General features: G+C 44.9%; 1 protein-coding gene across 1 annotated transcript in view; it reads left to right on the top strand.

Moving 5' to 3' along the window:
• GLG1 (golgi glycoprotein 1) overlaps window positions 1-21,003 on the top strand; it is a 280,281-nt gene that overhangs the window by 171,749 nt on the left and 87,529 nt on the right. Inside the window, exons 13-17 of the mRNA XM_029608896.1 lie at window positions 1,530-1,616; window positions 2,147-2,209; window positions 5,420-5,533; window positions 9,389-9,477; window positions 19,069-19,186. Coding sequence (XP_029464756.1) covers window positions 1,530-1,616; window positions 2,147-2,209; window positions 5,420-5,533; window positions 9,389-9,477; window positions 19,069-19,186 — 471 coding nt within the window. The remainder of the gene's footprint in view (window positions 1-1,529; window positions 1,617-2,146; window positions 2,210-5,419; window positions 5,534-9,388; window positions 9,478-19,068; window positions 19,187-21,003) is intronic.

The following is a 21,003-nucleotide window of genomic DNA, read 5'->3' as shown; positions in this document are numbered from 1 at the left end:
CCTACCAAGATATGATAGTATTCAGCTAATCCACATAAGAATGAACATGAGGCTTTTGGTTTTGCTTAGTCATATTTCTTCATGTTAAAAATGAGGAAAAAGACAAACATTTCTGTCGGTTCTCCTCATCTAGAAACAAACATTATGACTCATCTGTCATATCCTCTGTTATATTTTTTTAAAAGATTGTATACTTTTCCCCACCACAAGTAGAAGTGAAGCAGTGCACAGAAGGTAAAAAGCAAATTATTTAATCTTACAGTTAAAGCAGGATATTAAATGATGGGGTTGCCTAGCAAGTGCCAAGTTTATCTTATCGGTATAAGTTTATCTCACTTTAGAGGGCAATTCAAGGGTGAGATTCTGTGTTGGTGGAAGGCATGTGGTATTGCTGGCATATTCTTTCCTGCAGGCCTTTATACAATGTGGAGGTTCACTAATACTTCTCTCCCATGAAACCTGACTCCTGATGCCAGAGGGTTAAAGGAAAATATCTAAGTTAAATGTTGTTTTTGTACCAGAGAGAGTTATCTACAATTGTGCAGCAGTAGAGGGATACAGATTGAAGCATCACTTGTTGATAGCTTAATTGGCTTAGCAGGATATTTCAATTCCTATCTTGTTGCTTCAATTTGTTTGTCTTTTCTGCTACACTACAGCTGTAAACAAGAGTTAATCAAATTTCAAGACCATGTTTTACCAACCCTAGCTGTGTGCTTTTATTTGACTAGCTTACCTTGAATTTTTTGTTTGTTTCTCTGCAGAGATCTTATGAATCTCTATTTTGACAGTCTAACAGATCAAATGTCACAATTATTGCTTCCTCATATCTAGGGTTGCCAACTGGCGCTAGACTTTCAGAACAAGTTAATCCAGTCCTGGTTTTACCCCATTGCATGCGGGGACTTATTCTGATTTACGTATTGTATTTCCTAAGAAAATCAAGACTATAAGTACCTGCATGCAGGGGAGTAAAACCAGGACTGGATCAACCTGTCCTGAAAATCTGGAGTCAGTTGGCAACCCTACTCATATCTGAGCACCATTAGAGTATCAGAAGAGTTTTGATGGGGTCCTAGATTTTAGCACTGAGCACTCTTAATTGAATAATGGAAACTTGAATTCCAAGAAGTATTAAGTTTTTTTAGAAAAAATTCAAATTTTAAATTTCTGTGATTTAGATTTAATTTTAAGAATGCCAAGGTAACAGTCGGGAGTGTCCCATCTCATGTTTCTAGTGTTCCTTGGTGATTTGAAACATGTAGAGGGAAGTGATTAGAAGGTTACTAGGTGACTTAAAGCGATTGGAAAGAAGATATGATTTTTAATTTTCATGGCATTGTATTTTGGAATTTGTGGTACTCATCTTCTAGTAAAACAAGACTACAAGTTCTTAATGCAGCAGGATGAGGGTTTGGAAAAATATGAGCTGAGTTTAATCACCTTGCCTGGTAAATAACATTTTTGGGTTTGGTATAACCTATCCTTGAATAAAACTTCCAATTGACCTGTGCTGCTTTCCATACCAGGAACTGGAATGCCTGCAGGACCATCTGGATGAGCTGTCAGTGGAATGCAGAGAAATAGTTGGAAATCTGACAGAGTTGGAATCTGAGGTAAGAATATTAGACCTGATGTATATAAGGTTTCATAACATATTATAAAATAGGACCCACAGGAAAATGTACTTTTCTAATGTTCATATTGTCTGTCTCTAGGGCAGGGCTGGCCAATTCCGGTCCTAGAGAGCCACAAAAGGGCCGGGTTTTCAGGATATCTGCAATGAATAAGAATGAGAGAGATTTGCATGCAAATTTCTCTCTCATGTATATTCATTATAGATATCCTGAAAACCTGGCCTGTTTGTGGCACTCGAGGACTGGCGTTGGTCATCCTTGCTCTAGGGCGATGCTAAACTCAGATCAGTTTTACGTTGACACTTGATAAAATAGAAGTGCTCCTGGGTTCCTTTTCTGATGGTTCATTTTTTCCTTTGCCTTGTATCATATGATAATGAAACAAATGTCTTTCACTTTGCTTCTTTAGATATTGTTTAACATTTCTGGAGATGATGTGCTCCTGGTTCTTTGCTTTGGGTGCTGTGCATTACTGGAACTAATGATATTGTCTTGGTTTTCTTTGTTAGGATATTCAGATTGAAGCCTTACTAATGAGAGCCTGTGAGCCCATCATCCAGACTTATTGCCATGTGAGTAGTTTCTTGCCATTGGGAAGTCACGGTATCTCCAGAGGGAAATTGTGTATAGATGAACTGCTGCAGGGCAGGGCTGAGACCAGGATTGAGGTAATATATGATCATTTGAAGATGGGCAGTGCACCTAATTCTCTCTCACAAATATCATCTAGTGCACACTAAAGAACATGTTTCCAGAACTTTCTAGGAAAAACTAAAAGGGTCTTCTAGGTGTACACACCAGTTTCCATAGCCAGGGATGGGGTTGTCCCAGTTCATTGTTTTCTGCTGTGACAACAGATATGTCGTTTTGCTGCTGTGGTTTACTGTGATTTTGATTTACCAGAAAGTCTTTAACTCTTTTTTTTAAAAAGAGGGTTTGAGATCACGTGATGCACTGAAGGGTACAGATGTGAAAACCCTTCTCGGGGACTGATCTCCATATCCAGCCCCATCCTAGCCAGCCAAAGCAACATTCAGGGTCCAACGGTAACATTTTAGCCATTGCTCCAGCTAACCCTTGGCCCTCTTCTCCGATGGCGACCCGAACGACTAAAAAGAACAAGATAAAGACCGTTCCCATGTGGCTGAACCGCTCGCAAAGGATGATGGCGAGCCCCCGGATCCTGCAGAGACGGCAATGATCACCGATCTGAAATTGGCCGTGGTAGAAGCCCTAGAACTGGAGCTCAAAAAGATCTCCTTGAAATTAACCGAGCTTGCAACAGGGATGTCCAACTTCGAAAAACGGTTTATGGAAGTGGAACAGAAGGTGTCCGATAATCAAGATGGCCTTCGGGCTGTCCAGGCAGAGCTGACGACCCTGAAGGATTCGCTGACTAAACTGGCAGAACCTTGAGGACCTTGGACTTAGAGAACTGCTTTCAGCGGTCTAACTTACGTTTTGTGATGTTTGGGCCGTTCATCCTTTAGGTCTTGGAGGGTTATATCCCAACTCTAGCGCCCTTAGGAATGAATTTTATTATTTATGGTATCTTCCTGTTCAAAAAAAAATTGTATCCACCAAAAATAGCTTTACTGTCCTCTTGTTCCTCTTCTATTGAAGAAAACTGTTAGCCAGACCAGCTATTCTCAACCACTGTGTCGCGAAGCACAAGCTGCCTCCTCTTCAGAATACCAAGCTCCCTGGTCTCCTGATTCAACTAACCTTCCCCCCCTCCGCCTCCTCTGCTCCAGTGGAATGTGGAGATCTCCTCCGCCCAGGCGAAACGTAGTAGCAGAGCAGCTTTGCAGTAGGAAGCAGCCATCTAGAAAGAACATTTTGGGGGTGGGGGCCTGTGTGGCATGGCCCGGAAGAGGAAGTGAAGTTAACTTGTGCAGGAACAGGAGGAACAGTGCTGAGCCAAATTTGAAGAGGCACCGTGTCAGCCCCTGCAACTCCTAGAAAGAGAGTGAGTCCCCTTGGCCACAGACGGCCGAAGGAGGACAAGGCTGAAGCTTCAAGCTTCTGCTGCTGCTACTTGTTTTTCCAGGAGGAGAGAAACAGCGTGTGTGCACGTGCCTGTGTGAGACTGAGCACATGAGTGAAGAGAGCCTGTGAGCGTTTGTGTGTGAGGCTGAGAATGTGAAAGTGCCCTTACTATGTCACAGGAGCTACTGCTGCCATTGGTCGACCCCAGTGACATAGTGAGGGCGAAGGGCCGTCGGCGCCATTTTGACTACTGGCAGCCAACAGCCCAAGTCCAGGAGATCGCTCCCGGACCCCCGCTGGACCACCAGGGACTTTTGGCAAGTCTTGGGGGGTCAGGAGGGTGGGGGATTTTGTTAGATTTTTACTTTTTTATTAAAAATTTGTCTGTGAGCCCTGGACCCCTGCTCGACCACCAGGGACTTTTGGCAGGTCTGGGGGGGGGGGGGTCAGGAGGGTTGGGGGGTTGTAGTAAATTAATTTGGCAGGTCTTGGGGGGCGTCAGGAGAGTAGGGGGTTGTAGTTAGTATGGCTCTCACAGAATTACATTTTAAAATATGTGGCATTCATGGCTCTCAGCCAAAAAGGTTCCCGACCCCTGAGCTAGAGAATACAATGTTTGTCAGGTTCCCAGCCTGAGTATGTTGAAAACCAAGTCTTCCAGGTTATCAGCTTTATTTAAATATAGGAATATAACAGCTCAAGTATACAGATTCACGTCACCACTGAGTTTCCACAACTCGAACACAAATGTTCCTCAAATGGGTTTGTAACACAAACAAGGTCAATATCCATTCCAGGTATCTTCAGTTCTAGATAATCTCCAGTCTGTTGGCTTACTTTCATCTGTGCACTCCAGAAGCTCGGAGGACAAAGCACCAACCTCTGGGCCAGTTAGGCACCTTGGTAAAGACCCGCCAGCAGTGAGCCCTAACAGCATATAACAATGTAAAGTACCCGTCTTTGGAGAGAGTGAAGTTGCTTACCTGTAACAGGTCTTCTCTGAAGAAAAAGCCCTTCTCCTCCCCTTGTGAAGTTGAGGTTATTAGCGTAATTACAGAACTGAGACCTAGCAGGGGGATGTGGGAGCTACTGCACATGTCCAGAGGGCCCTTTGGCTTTTTTCTAGCTTCTGCAAGCATGTTCTGTGGTTGGCTACCTTCAGAGAACACATGTGATCCATAAGCAACTTTACTGGTAATATCAGAGCGGATTCCTCCCAAAACACATCTCTAATAAGTGTTTTTTCCAGTTAGGCTTCTCCTGCTCCCCTACTCGGGGCAGAAAGTAAAATTGACATGGTTTCTCATTGAAAAGCCATTACTTACTTTAGTGCTCACTGCTGGATAAAGGGAAGAAAAGGACAAGCATAAGGCTTTATTAGACTGCCCTTCACCTACCTCATAAAACCCATGGAGCATAACTAGCAGGTTCTGTAGACTCTCTTTATTTTCAGGCCATGGACAGCAGCACCCTGGCATGTTTGTTCATTTAATTAAGCCCATTTCATATGGGCATTCTTTGAAAAGTGCATGTGATAGTGCTGGCCAGAAGGAGAAGTGTGTAAATTGCAGTCTGTGCTATATAAAAATCCAGAACTGGTTAGCAGAACTGCACTGGCAGGTGCTTAGCCAGCAACATTTGGAACTAGATTTCTAATTTCATAGTATTTCCCACTAACAGAATATCTAGAACTGAATGCTTCAAGTCTTAAAATCCTGTTTTTATTTGTGTATATGTTTTTGTATAAGCAGAGGGGGTTTATCTTTAAAACTCCTTGTCTTCTTTTCCTTTAGGACATGGCAGATAATCAGATTGATTCTGGAGACCTAATGGAATGTTTAATCCAGAACAAGCATCAAAAGGAAATGAATGAGAAATGTGCAATTGGGGTTACCCACTTCCAACTGGTGAGCAGCATCTTCCTTACTAATCTGTAGACACTTGGCCAGTTGAGAAGCAGCACCTGACTTACTACCAATCCTATACTACTTCAAACAGTTGGATTTCTGTGGGTTCATCATTTTCTCTTGTGATTGCATGTATATGTTTCTGGTATTTGTTACAGCTAGGAGGGCTTCAGACATCTTAGAACATTTTTTTTATTTTGCTCACATAGATTAAGAGCAAGAACTCCGGTTTCATTGGTTGGTCACTGTGGCGAAACAGGGTTTTTGCATGCTTTGTAGTTTATTGTTCAGCCTGTAACACTTTTTTCCCCAGAGAGCTCATTTCCTCTGCGCTGGCCTGCAGGTGGTGTTTGCCTCTGCGCTGTATTTCAAAACGAGGCTTTGGATACTGCCTTGATTTGGCAGGAAGCTTGAACAGCATGCACATCCCAGCAGCCCTGAGGAAATGTAAGGCTGAAGCAACCTGCACTACCATTGGCCAAAAATCCATTACTAGTCAGAAGGCCATTAGTGAGAGAGCTAACTGCTAGTTTCCTGTTCATACCCCAGATCAGTCCAGACACATGGCTTTATTCTCTTTCCTTCCTTGTGTAACACCACCTCCTCTGGTGGGGCCATAAAATATATTTAATACCTCTTTGGGGCTGGAACCCTGGCTTGTTCTTACAGCAGTCTCTCTCTTCCCCAGGATTTGGATCCTTGGTTGGGTGGGGGGAAGAGTTACCCTTTCAGGGCCCAGAGTGCTAGGAGTGCCTTTCTCTACAATCTTTGTCCCTGGGAGAGGGGTATTTTCCTTTTGTTAAACGTGCATTGCAGGTGCCAATAACCACGCTGGAGACGAGTTATTAGTGTCTAAAGTCAGTCTCTTTACTGTTTCAAAAATCATTTGGAATATGACACACAACTTATTCCCAAGCACCACAGTACTTCCTCAGTTTAAATTCTTTTGCAGTTTCTTTCCTCTATCTGTGCAGGAGTTTGTTATACTGGGACAAGGAAACTTCTAGCCTCCAGGGCTGGGAGAGAACTAGATTCCCAGGTATGCAAAGAATCCCTGAGTTGGATGTGAAACCCCTTCCAAACTGGTAAAAGACAGAAGCACCTATCTCTGCACAGAGATCCTCATTGCCCTCTCTCCCTAGGGTGTGAAGATTGCTGTGTGGTGGCCTCAGTGATCTTGAATAATACTTTACTCATGGTTAACAGTTCTCTCAAACTTTTCTTGGATCTCAAGGTCCCTGATGTGAAGGATCCAGGTTGGTCTTTAAGCCCAAAATATTCCCAGGATGCCACTATTACCCACCAGGGAGTGAATAGGAAAAAGCAGATCCCAGATCCGAATCACAGATTACCAGCAGGGTTTGCTGGAGCCCTAGAGCAGGCTCAAAATTCCAAACTTAGGAAAAACTTCCGGACACCACTTAAACCTTCTTTAAAAAAAAAAAAAAAAAGTTACCCTGCCCCCCGAGCTCTTTGTGGAGAGTTGCTATAAAACCTCTCAAAAGGGGATGGCCATTCCAGCTCCTTCAAAGGGAGGAGCTAAATTAAAATGGATCCTCCCCTTACTAACCTGCACTGATCTTAGCTGGCACAGGAAAACCCAGGAGTTATCTGTTACATCTGGGGGTTGGTATTCCTTGAGCGAGTTTTTCCTTTAAAAAAAACAAAACAAACCAAACACGGCCATGGTCTATTGTTCTGGCCATTAGGAAAGCAGCCCCCCAGGCTTGAGAGAGCGGAGGGGAGGGAGTGTTGCTGGCTTGTTTTGAGTCCCGGGGTGCATCTCAGCTGGCTGGGGGAGCAGTGGGTGAGAGTCAAGGCAGCACCCATACACTGAGGCAGATAATGGTGGCGATCTCTGAGCGCGGGAAACACTGCTGAGCCTGTGCAGATGATCTTGGTGGGGCTAAGTCACAGCTGGAAATCCGGGGGATAGGCCAACTCAATGAGCAGGAGAGTGACCTGATGAGCTGGGGTGGCCGGAGCTGTTTTTTCGATCAGCGTGGGAACTGTGTCCATATTGGAAGCATTTGCTGGGGGACAAGGGAGATCAGGGGAGAAGGAAGGCTCTCCTCTGACATTGTCCCCAACCATTCCAGAGGCAGAGCATATTAATGAAGACTCTGAGGGGCTGGAAGACCTCTCCGACCAGGATTCAGAGGCTTTCTCCACCGATTTTGTGCTGTTACTGCACAAAGCCTTTTTAGCAAAAAAAAAAGGGGGTGAGAAGGGAAGCATTCTATCTCCCATAGCCCTCTGCTGAGGGCAAGGCTAAAGCTCTGAACCCTTGGAAGGGCAAAGAGAGGCCCCTTTGCACAGCTGTTCCTAGACAGCAGCTGGTGAGCAAATTGGAGGGCTCAGAAGCAGACAATAGTCCCACGGAGGAGTCCCCAGACAGTGACGCAAATAAGGGGCCTTTGAAGCCTGAGGAGGTCCTGGAAGTGGAAAGGGATGACTGAAAGTGGTCAAGCTTTTCTGAAGTGAGGAACTGTTTCCGCTAATTCTCCAGGCTCTGAAGGTACCACAGGAAGAGTCTGATCATGAGGGAGTAGATCCCATAGTGGGTGGGCTTCAAAGGCTACTGAAAGCTTTTCCCTTCCATAGAACGATCAAGAAGCTGTTGGTAAGGGAATGGGATACCCCTGAAGCCAGCCTCAAGGTAGGGAGAGCTATGGCAAAGCTGTACCCACTACCTAAAGATGCCTTGGCACGTCTGCAACTACCTAAGCTGGATGCATTGTTTTTGACTGTGACTAAGACCACAATACCAATGGCGGGGTCAGCAGCTCTAAAGGACGCTCAAAGGATGTTTGAGGTTTCAGTGTTAGGTATTCGTGCGGCAGCTTGCAGCAGTTGTTTGTCGCACGCCTGTTTGCATTGGGTTCAACAGCACCAGACGAAGGAACAGTCATCTTCTGGACCCGCCCAGCAAGCGGAGCACTTGGAGGCAGGAGTAGCCTTCATTGCGGATGTGTTGTATGACTTGCTCCGAGCATACTTTGTCTGGCAGGCTGTCTGAGTATATTCACCACTGCTACACCTTAGCAGGACTTCAAGTCATAGACTGTGAAGACTAGAGTCTCATCAAGTGAGAGCAATGGCTCTTCAGTTACTCATTTCAAGAGGTACCTATTGAAGATATCTACAAAGCTGCAACTTGGTCTTCCATTTCCATCCCACTTACTGTCTTGATAACCTCTCAAAGACTAGCAGTACATTTGGATAATCAGTTTTGCAAAATCTGTTCTTGCTGTTCTTCACGTTGTGGGCAGGTTTGCTTACTAAGTAAATACTCTGCTGCAACCCCTCAGCTTGGGACTCCCCATATGTAATGGCCAATTCATCCTGCTTATCAATGGAAGTTTGCTTGCCATAAACAGGGTTTTCCATAAATAGGCTGAATTATCCATAGAATACCCACCCGCTTCCATAGAAAATTGACTACATAGCTATATTAGCTCTGGCGTAGACTGAGGAAACTCATGGGGCAATACCCATGAGAGAACTATTGCACATACTTAGTAGAGCTTAAAGCTCTACTAACTTGGAGAGATGTCTGGTGCCACCAGATGACATTGCCCAAATGTAGTGACTAATTCATCCTGATATGTATGGAAAACACTGTTTAAGGGAAGCAAATTTGCTATTTTGTATTAACTTAAGAATCATGTAATTAGTAATTATTATAGTAACCTTTTGCCTTAATGCACCTAAAGTACTGTTTGGGCTACTATACTGTATAGAATTTAAACAAATGAACTGGCAGAAGCTGAGTAGGAGTTCTCAAATCAAGTGACATGAGGAAATCGGCAATTTTCCAGTGTAATCCAAATCTTGTCTGATTTTACTTTTTAGGTTCAAATGAAGGATTTCCGTTTTTCTTACAAATTTAAAATGGCCTGCAAGGATGATGTGATGAAAAACTGTCCCAACATCAAGAAAAAGTAGGTGTGAAATAGCATTTAGGGGCTGAGTATTATGCAGTTTTGGGTATACAGAGCAGTAGTGATAATTTGTCTTGCAAATATTACTGTATGTTTTGAAATTCTGTAAGTTCTTCCCCGAGCCCTTAGTAGCAGCCATGTTCATAACATGTAGCATATTATGTCACACCGAACGGGATGTGATTGGTTTATGCTGTGATTGTGTGATGTCGGTCATGACAAATCTGATCTAATGAGTATTATGGGTTGCATGTTGCTGTTACTAAATATGACTGTTTCAAGGATTCAGTTTGAGGAGCTACTGAAAGAATTTCAAAAATAATGATATATGAAAAACACAAAATTTATTCAGGATTAGATATTCCTTTGTCATATGTACTTAAGAAAAACTATAGCCTCTTTGGTACTCTTCAGTTTTTAGCCTGCTTTCTGAAGGAAAAGGAAGATTATGAGATTGTGCCAGTTTGTGTGTGTATCCCTCTAATTTTTTCACTTGGAGTCCTAGCCACACCAAAGTTTTAGGATATATTAGGGGAGACAGGAGGACTCTGAAGGTGCTTTTTTTTCTGGATTGACACATGGATATAAGCATCCTGGAAAGTAGGCTGCTTGTTTAAGTTTTGGGAGGAATTTGTTCTAAATAGAAAATAGATGTGTTGTCATCTTAATTTATTTTTATTTATTTGAAGTTTGTTTTTTTTTTATACAGACGCTCATTTGCACATCACATCGGTTTACATGGAACAGATAGAAAAATACATTTTAAACGTTTCCAAGGAACAGATAGTAAGATAAACATTAATTATGCACGGGAAAAGGAAAAATAAAACCTGACAGTATTTGGCTTCAGTCTTGTTGACAGTTGTGGAGATGAACATTTTGGGGTTTTACAACCAGGTTTACAAAACTTCAGAATGATGTACAATGTTGACTGGAATAGGTGGAGTCAATAAAACGGTTACCACATCTTCAGGTATCAGTTGATTTTTCTGCTGTCAAAATAATGTGAAGGGTGGAAGTAATTGACTTTATTATTATTATTATTAATTATATACCGACATTCAGTCGAGATATCACATCGGTTTACATTCCAGTACTGTAGGTATTTCCCTATCCCCAGAGGGCTTACAATCTAAGTTTTTGTACATGAGGCAATGGAGGGTAAAGTGATTTTCCCAAGGTCACAAGGAGCAACAGCAGGACTTGAACCCTGGTCTCCTGGTTCGTAGTCTACTGCTCTAACCACTAGGCTAATTGGATAGAAAAATAGCATTTATTTATTTAATTTGATTTTTATATTCGGCTTTTCTACAAAGTTACATCAAAGCAGATTACATTCAGCTACTAAAGGTATTTTGGAAGTTAAACCAAGATCATGTTATATTTGAATATGTCATTTGTTGACTTCATAATTCATCAGTGCCCATGGGTTTTTAGTTACTATGATGCTCAGAACAGCAATGTCGGGTCCAGCTGTGGCCGTCTTATCTGCATGCAGCACTCTCTCTCTGCAACTCTTCAACAGGACTGATTGAAGTTAGAGGTGATGGGATGTTCTCCATTGATAAGCAGGAATGAATTAGCCGTGGGTGATGTCCTCCAGTGCCAACACATATATCCATTCTCAGAGCTTAAAATTATCTTAATGAGCATGTTTTGTGTGTGCTGCTACCTCATCAGCCTTCGTCTGTTTGTCTGAGCTTCTGCATGGACATGTCCCAGTCTCTCTCAAAAGTGTTTCAATCTTTTTGGCTTGGTGCCTTGTTGGTTTTTCTATTTTGCTATAGCCCTTTAAACTTAAGTTTTAATAAAATAAGAGAAAATAAATCAAGATAACTAAGGAAAAGTCCAAAATTAAAAAGCCTGCACTCAAGGGCTTCAAGGCCCCTATCTGTGGGTGTTGGATATCCATCACATTTATGCATACTATCTGTTGTTGCCTGCTGTGAGGGTCAACAGAGTTTGACCCCCATGGCCCTTGGACTTACAGGCTGTGAACTTGCCTATGGGCTTGCCAAGGCTGCTGGCTATCCAAAGAGACTTAGCATTTTTATCTGTTGTTCCTGGAAGAGCTAAACATGCCTCTGCAATATTCTGTTCGGATCAGAGATGGGTGTACCCCAAGTTGTTATCCTGTAAGATGTACCCAGAAGGCACTCAGTTGCTGGTCCAACAACTTTCTCGGTATCTGTCCTGCAGAAAATCTATCCATCTTGTATGATCCTAACTTTGAGTTCCTGCCTTGTAATTATGCTCCTATCTTATACACTTGTTCCTGCCATCCAGTTCCAGTATCCTGCTTTATTTAGTTTCTATCCTCCTGGTTCCTGTTGAACCCCTGGGCTCCTTCACTGTGTCCTGTACTTTGCCTCTGGGATGACCTCCGCTTGCTGAGCCCCAATATTCCTGAAACCTGGATCCCAGACTAATTTCTCCAACTACTACATCCAGCTGTGGTTAGATGTCCCTAGGGTATTGCTTCTCAACCCAGTTCTCTGGGCACACCTAGCTTGTCAGGTGTTCAGGATATACACAGTGAATATGCATTTATTTATTTCAGTGTTTTATATACCGTTGTTCCATGTGAAAAACACTGGTTCACAAAGGTGTACAGGGTTGGCACTCACAAATGTAAGATGAGTTACAAAGGTAGGCATGCACACAGATGAATAATGTAAACATACTAAAATGAGTGTACTACATAGGCAGACACATAAAAGGACACAATGTGTCATTGTGGCCAAATAATAGGGGAGGGGTGAGGTGGGTTGAGAGAAAAGGGGATATAGTTTGACAAATTTCGGATATCTGAGTCAAGGTGAATAAATTTCGGATGTCTGAGTCATGGTTTGGCTGATTAAGCCAGTTCACCTTAAGCAATAGTGAATAGTTCATCAGGGGTACCAACTCAACTTCAGCTGGCTCCTAGGGACCTCTCCCCCATGTCCATCATGGGGTTCGTCTGCCCAGCAGGACATACTTCGGACAGAACTCTCTGCCCTTCTCACAGCAGGAGCAGTGGATCCTATTCCTTACCCTCAACAGGGCCAAGGGTTCTATTCGAGGTATTTCGTTATGCCAAAGAGGAGCAGGGGCTTGAGCCCCATTCTCGATCTCAGGGTGTTGAACAAGTTTCTCTTAAGAGAAAAGTTCAAGATGGTCTCTAGGAGTTCGATGATACCTCTCCTCAGAAGAGACAGGCGCTGCTCCTTAATCTCAAGGAGGCTTATGCTCACATAGTCATCTTCCCCAGCCACAGAAAATATCTCTTGTTTCATGGTGGGGAAGGCACACTACAGTACAAAGTCTGTTGCCTTTAGGGCTGCCTTCCGCCCCTCGCTTCTTCACCAAATGGCTGTGTACCTCTGGCGTCATGCAGTTCATGTCTTCCGGTACCTGGATGACTAGTTGGTCAAGAGCGATTCCCACAAGGGGGCCCTGTGTGCTCTGACCCTAACAGTGTGAACATTGCAATCCTTTGGGTTCGTGATCAACTACCCCAAGTCTCAACTCTGCCCGTCTCTGCAGCTGGACTTCATAGGAGCCAGGTTGGATACGGTGCAGGCAAAAGCGTTCTTGCCCCGCGACCGGCTCTTGCCCTCACCTCACTGGCAATCTTTGAGCGTAGCAGCCAGCGTGTGACTGCCTGCCTCCTGCTTCGCTTGTTGGGCCACATGGTGGCCTCACTCCATGTTACCCCTCTCACCTGATTGTGCATGCGTAGTACACAATGGACCCTGTGGGCACAGTGGTGACGGGCCTTCCAGGATCTTGAGACTTCTCTCTCGGTCACCAGGACATCTGGTGGGAGAACATCTTCAATCTGCAGCAGGGAGTTCCCTTCCAAGCTGCTCCACCTCAGATGGTACTCACAACCGATGCCTCTCCTCAGGGGCACCCATGTGGACAGCCTCCACAAGCAGGGTCTCTGGACAACCCACGAAGCCTGCTGCCAGATAAACTTTCTGGAGCGCTGGGCAATTCGCTGCGCTCTTTGGGCATTCAGAGACCAGTTGTCCCACAAAGATGGACAACCAGGTAGCAATGTGCTATATCATTAACAAACAGGGAGGCACGGGCTTGTTACTCCTCTGTCACAAGGCAGTGCAGGTGTGGATCTGGGCCCTGTCGCAGGGGATGTCTTGTGTGCAATGTACCTGTCCTGGTCTCTGAACATACTGGTGGACCGACTGAGTCGCTCCTTCCAGCCACACGAATGGTCCTTCAATCCGAAGTTAGCGGCCAATCTGTTTTATCAGTGAGGTACTCCAGATGTGGACCTCGTCATCTCTCTGCACAATCACAAGGGGAGCAGGTTCTGCTCTGTCATTGGGGGGGAGGGGGGGGCAGACATCTGGCCTGCGAAGCCTTCTCCCTTCACTGGGGGAGAGGTCTGCTTGTATGCATACCCTCCTCTTGAAGACCTTGCTGAAGCTTCAACAGGACAGGGGGGGGACCATGATCCTCGTAGCGCCTTTTTGGCCTTTACAGGCCTGGTTCCCTCTCCTGCAGAACCTGTCAATCAGGCCCCCCCATTCGACTGGAGACTGCACCCGATCTGATCAAGAAGAACTAGGGCACCCTGAGCCATCTGAACCTCTGGGCGTTGGCCCTAACAGCTTAAATATAGAGCGCTTAGTCCTTCAGCCATTGATCCTCTCGGACAGTGTGTCTCAGGTGCTGGTGGCTTCTAGGAAACCTTCCACCCGGAAGTCCTACAGTTTGAAGTGGAGAAGATTCTCCATCTGGTGTGCGGGGCATGGCTTGGATCCATTCACATGCCCCCTTCCCCAGCTGCTGGACTACTTATGGCATCTTTCCGAGTCTGGGCTTCAAACCAGCTCAGTCAGAGTCCATCTCAGCGCTCTGAGTGCGTACCATTGAGGCATCGCCAGTACAGCCATATCAGTGCAGCCTTTAGTGGGTTGCTTTGAGGGGCCTGCTCCAGCTGAAGCCCCCTCTTCATCCTCCTGTTGCATTCTGGGACCTCAACATTGTCCTGGTGTGGCTCACGAGTCCTCCCTTTAGCCACTACGTTCCTGCAACACAAAGTTCCTCACCTGGAAAGTTATATTCCTGGTGGCGCTTATTTCGGCTCAGAGGGTCAGTGAGCTTCAGGCCTTGGTTATGTACCCGCCATAAATGAGGTTTTTTCACAATTGTGTGGTCTTGCGTACGCACCCTAAGTTTCTGCCTAAGTTTGTGACTGATTTCTAACTTAATTAGTCCATCATTTTACCCACCTTCTTTCCTAGGCCTCATTCCCACCCAGGGGAACGGGCTCTTCATACTCTGGACTGGGCCTTGGCTTTCTATTTAGATCGCACAGCCAGTCACAGGCAGTCCACTCAGCTCTTTGTGTCCTTCGATTCAAACCAGCTGGGAGTGGCAGTGGGCAGTCCAACTGGCAGTGGGCAATCCAACTTGCATCACTTTCTGCTATGTGCAAGCAGGCTTTCTGTTGGCCGGCAGAATTAAGGTTCACTCTGTGCGGGCTATGGTGACGTCGGTGGCTCATTTGCGAGCAGTCCCCATTATCGAAATTTGCTGGGCTGCAACGTGGAGTTCTCTACACACGTTTGCAGCTCACTACTGCCTGGACAAGGATAGGCGTCAGGACAGTGCCTTTGGTCAATCTGTTCCAGACCTGAACCCAACTCTTCCTGCCTAGTGCCCTGGTGGGAACCTCGCAGTCCCCTGCCAACCAACAGCACCACAGTTGTGCCCATTGGCACTTTGTTCGGTAACTGTTGGTCTCACCTGCTAATGGGAACAGCCTGGAGCTTGGTATTTACCCACATATGAGGACTACCATCCTTGTTCTAGGAGAAAGCGCAGTTGATTATCTCAGGAATCCTGCCTGCCTCCCCACAGAGTTAGGTTCTCCTTCCAGTTTGTTGTTTTATTTTTTCGCTTGTATTGTTTATCTATGTTATGAGACTGAAGGGGGGACCTTGCATTGCTGCGCAGATAGTGGCATGCCGGGCATGCTCAGTGTGCTGGTCAAAGCTGCTAGAAACTGTGACAAAAGTTTTCCATGCCGGGCTCCATTGGATGATGTCACCCACATGTCAGTACTAACATCCTGCTGTCCTAGAACACCTGTTACAGGTAAGCAACTGCACTTTTTAAATCTGTCCAACTGGAAGTGGAGTCATTCCTTCAGTAGAAGGCAGTTGAACCTGGCCCTTCTCAGGATTTTGGCCAGGGATTCTATTTCAGGTATTTCCTGATCTCCCAAGAAGTTGGGGTGATACAGCCTATTCTAGGTTTGAGGAGACTGAACAAATTGTTGGTGAGGGCAAGGTTTAAGATGAACTCGCTTCAAACAATTCTCCCCTTCATTCAACTGAGCAATTTAATGAATGCTCTAGATCTGAAAATCTTCACCCTGCACATTGTAAGTTCTTCTGGTTTGTGGCAGGTGATAATCTACCAATGCAGCCCCGAGTATGCTCACAAAATGCCTTGTGGTAATGGCATCACAATTTGTCAGCATGGATTCTGCATTTTCCCATACCTGAACAGGAGTTGAGTCCCTGGACAACTATATGGCTTCTCTATTCCCCGAGTTTCCTGGTCAACACTGCCAAGTCAACCCTGGTTCTAACTCAAAGAATTCAGTTCATAGGAGCCTAGATAAATTCACTTTGGGCGAAGTGTTTCTCCCTGTCTAAAGAGCCACATTGCTGATGGCACTGATAAGATCTCCTAAAATAAGGCTGAGTGTCAGCAAGGTTAATCCTGATCCTTCTTGGAGACATGGCTGTTTCGATGCATATGGTTCCTCTGATTTGTCTGCAAATGTAGTGCCTTTAGTGGAGCCTTAGAGCCAATCCTATTCACTTTGATCAGCCTTTATCCTACCAAATCTGTGACCTCCATGATAAGAGCATCACTTCAGAAGTGGATGAATCTGAAAGTTATAAATAATGGGCCTCTCATTATACATTTCATTGCATCAAGTGGCTGTGTATACTAACTCCTCCAACAAGATGGGGGGGGGGGGGGGGAGGGGAGGGAGTACACACCAGTGTGGCATGAACCCAAGGGTTTTGGTCCCCAGTGGAGTCATCATAAATCAACCCCCTTGAGCTGCATGCCATCCCCTATGCTCTTATCCTTCTATGATATTTCAAGAAAGAGACTCATGATCCAGATGGACCACCAAGTGACCATGTTCTACATGAACAAGCAGGGAGTTATAGACTCATATGTTGTCTGCCAGGAGGCCTTCCAAACCTTATCATAGGCAGGGCATCACAATGCCTAGCTTCAGGTGACCTAACTTCTAGGACTCCAGAGCACTTCAGCAGAATGTTACAACCGCACAAGTAGTGTCTGGATCAAGGGATCACAGATGACTTGTTCAGTCATTTGGGAAAGATAGTGATCAACCTATTTACTTCAGAAGACAACAGGAAAATCAAGAAGTTTTACTCCCTTCAGTGTTCTTCTTTTGGTGGAGGGGATATAGAAAGAGATCAGAAATGTTTCAGTGACACCCAGTTTGGGGTTGCTGGGATATTTGGAGAGACGACATAGTTGACTTTTGGCCATGGACAAAATTTTCATTAGCCGTGGTACACATGCAGCCAAGCATTCTGTTGCACTATTTTGGAAAAGTGCCCTATGTATTTCACAATTGAAAACATAATTGATAAAGAAAATCACGTATTCCTTGCAGGTGAAGAGAGATAAATGTGAAACAATTTGGAGGAAGTTCTGGGAATATTTACATAGCTCAGTTTGATATTGTATGCTTTATGGTCCAGTTGCTATGTGCAGTGTTTGCAGTAGCTTGACCTCTAATTCTGGGGTCTATTTGCCAATATTCTTGTGACTTTGCTCTTTTATTAAACATATGACCATATTAAACATATGGTATGCTGTTGGGTGTGTGCTTTGTCTGCTAAATAAATGTTTAAAAACAAATTCTACTCCATTCATCTAAGCAACTACTTGCTGATCAGCTCCCAATGCTTTTGTTAGACTGGAGCATCGGTCTACTCTGTGTACCCATAAGTTCCTCTAATCACTAGAATCATCCAGAAAGTCTTTTGGGACAAGGTGAGGATAATCCTTGTAGCACCTACCTGGCTACGGCAAGTGTGGTATCTATATCAAGTCCATCTGTCAGTTTAGTCTCAGGTTCCATCTTCTACTCTCATCACACAGGAGGAAGGTAGGCTTTGCCATTTGAACCTGCCATCGCTGGATCTCATGGTATGGTTGTTGAATGCACAGTAGTCTCCTTACTCCTTCCTAAAGAAGCAAAGGATGTTCTGATTTCTACTAGGAAACCTTCAACCAGAAGATCTTTAGTTTCAAATGGAAGAGGTTCTTGACTTGGTGTAAGACCAGTCAGGTGGATCCTTCTTCTATGGCCATAGGACTTCCATATCTATTCTGCCTCTCATTCTTAATACCTCTTCAGTCAAAGTTCATCTCCATATATATCACCAACAGGCGATATGCTGCTATATCCGTGCTCCGCCTCTTGATATCAAAATTCATGAAAGAATGGTTACATTCCAAGCTTCTGGTCAGTAAACCTCCAGTTTCTTGGGAGCTTAATGCAGCCCTATCTCAACTTGTGAAGTCTCATTTCAGACTTCGAGACAGTGGACTTGTTCATCTGAAAAATGTTTTTCTTGTTTGTCATTGGCCCGAAAGGTAAGTGAAATACAGGCTCTGATTTCATATTCAATATGCCTTAATTTTTTTCATAATAGTGAGTCTACAAACTCACCCCAAGTTACTTCCAAAAGTGTTATGTGATTTCATTATCTATATTCTTTCCAAGACCACTTGCACACAAAGGAGAATGGTCTCTTAGTTCCTTGGACTATGAGAGCCGTTGTTTATCACCTAAAGAGGACTCTGCCTCACTGTCAAGCTTATCAACTGTTTGTGGTGTTTGAACCCAATTGATTGGGAAAGGCAGTTGCAATACAAATTCTGTCCAATTGACTGTATCACACTAACTGATTTACAGATTATGGACTCTGTTAGGGTTCATCAAGTGAGAGCCATGATGGCTTCAGTAGCTCACTTCAGGGTCACTTCCATTAAAGACACATGCAAAGCTGCTCCTTGGTCATTTCACACCTTTATATTCCACTCTTCTCTTGGTGAGGCTGAGTTTTCTTTATGTAAGTGCTTCCACAGTGAAACCTACAGCTTGGGACTCCCCATGTTTTATGGATAATTCATGCCTGGTTGTTGACAGAAAAAGCAAATTAGCTTATCTGCAAACAGGGTTCTCCACAGACAAACGGGTGACTTGACCATTGTTAATACCCTCCCACCTCCCTGGAGAGTTGAATACCTTGCTAAAGCTTAAGCTGTGGCTCACCAAGGCAGTGTGTAAAGTATTTTACTGAGCTCTGAGAGCTAAGCCCATGTCTGCACTGTCAGATAACATCACCCATGCCAAATGACTAATTTATCCTGTTGTCTCCAGAGGACCATGTTTTACAGTAAGCAAGCATCCTTTACAGCCCAGTGTGCATATTCGTCCTGAGTGATGCATACAGGAACTGAGGGTAGCTTTGTGCGTAACCATGGCTTTCTTTTCCAATCTCCTAGGGTGGATGTTGTGATCTGCCTGAGCACCAATGTGCGTAATGACACCCTGCATGATGCCAAGGAGCACCATGTATCCATGAAATGCCGCAAACAGCTGCGTGTGGAAGAACTGGAGATGGTAAAGCCCTCCCCTTCCTTACTACTCTTACAAGGCTGAGCTTGCAAGTTGTGTTTTGTTTTAAGCATTACAATGTCCTTTTCCCAGCAGCAGTACCAGCATGACTATATTAAGATTTGTTGACATGGCCCTAAGCTTTTGTTTCCAGACAAATATGGCTGGGTTAATTTTTGACTTGGGTCCCTCTTCTTCCTATATCATCATACATCTGTGTCCTGTTTATTTTATCTGATTGCCTCTTAGAGCAGAGAGAGGTTTTTTTTTGTTTTACTTTTTAAAAAAGTTTGTTCATTAAGGCATAAAGCTGCCTACCTTCTGTGCAGGAGTTAATTTCAGCTGGCATCGGGCAAGTGTACAGAAAAGCAGAAAAAACTGCTTTTCTGTACACCCTCCGACTTAATATCATAGCGATATTAAGTCGGAGGCCCCAAAAATAAAAAAAAAAAAAAAAAAAAAAATCTGCCCGCGGGTTGGAAAACGGACGCTCAATTTTGCAGGTGTCAGTGTTCCGAATCCGTGGCTGTCAGCGGGTTCGACAACCGACGCCAGTAAAATTAAGCGTCTGCAGGTACTAGGGGCGTGCTAGTGTCCCTAGTTCCTCCTTATTAGCACAGGCCCTCATTTGCATACTGAATCGCATGCCCAAGAGTGGCCTGGGCGCGCATTGGGAGAGCGGGTGCTCACCTTGGAGCGCCGGCTCTCCCGCGCAGTTTACTGAATCGGCCTGAATGAGGGCCTGTTACTGTGTCCGTTCCAGCCCTTCCCAACCTGTCCCCAGGCAAAAGGCCACATGTGTTAGGGGTGAGGGCTGTCTCTCAAATTAATTGGCTGGTGCTCCCAATCTCATTCAGCAGAAAAGAGCGCTCTGCTTCCTGCTCCAGCCCCTCCCCTCTTATGTAGAATGCAAAGAATGGGAGAAGGAGGAGGAGGGAATGAAGCCGACAGACACACATTGGAGCAAAAAAGAGCTGCTCTGTTGCCTAATTCAGCCCCTCCCCACCTGTAATTTTCCAAGGGCCGATCCAGAAGAAGAAAGGAACTAGTCGCGGGGGGGGGGGGAAAGCCCTGACAAAAGTTGAGGTTTATTTCTTTCCAGGAGTTTGAGACTGGTATTTTCCTAGCATGTAACCAGATGGACTCAGGACCAATGGGTTTATGCCCCCCTGCCAGCAGATGGAGATTGACTCAGATTTCAAAGCTGAGGTCACCATAGATGCGCCACTGCAATGACCTCGGCCCTTCAGTATTTCTCCGTCTCCAGCAGATGCAGACATGCTTTCCCTATGGGGCTCGCTATACCTTTTGGAAGAATAAATTCTACTTTTAAATTGAAGAAAAGATTAAGCCCCTCTCTCCTGTGGTGATACCTAAAGGTCCCTCCCCCAGTTGAGAGTTCCTGAGGCGATTTCAGAGATCCCTCAGAGGTGTGCCTTGGTCCGGTAGCCGGTTCTCGGCATGGACTTTGCTGCTGAAGCAGCTAAAAGGCAGCGGGTGCTGGAAGCCGAGCATGGCGGTGACAGTCAAAGCCCTCTCCCCTGCAGCTGGAGACCATCTCTGTTCTCAACTGGTAAGCGCTGAACCCAGGTAAAGAAAAAAAAATTTGATTTCCTCCCGATTCAGAGGCTTGAAGGGGTTTCGGTAGGATTTCCTCAGGTCTTGCTTGGGGCGCCATACCAAGGTCATTCCTGAACCATTGGGGTAAGGGGAAGTGTGCTTCCGAGCTGGTTCAGAGGCCCCCTGTTGGGCTAGGCCCCACATTAGGCTTGGTTGGTACACTGGTAGGCCATGTTGCAGCCATCTTGCATGCATTTTTGTGC

Source organism: Rhinatrema bivittatum, chromosome 7, assembly GCF_901001135.1.
Source record: "Rhinatrema bivittatum chromosome 7, aRhiBiv1.1, whole genome shotgun sequence".
Lineage (NCBI taxonomy): Eukaryota > Metazoa > Chordata > Amphibia > Gymnophiona > Rhinatrematidae > Rhinatrema > Rhinatrema bivittatum.
Note: the sequence above shows the minus strand (reverse complement) of the source record. Positions and strands in the feature narration are given on the sequence as shown.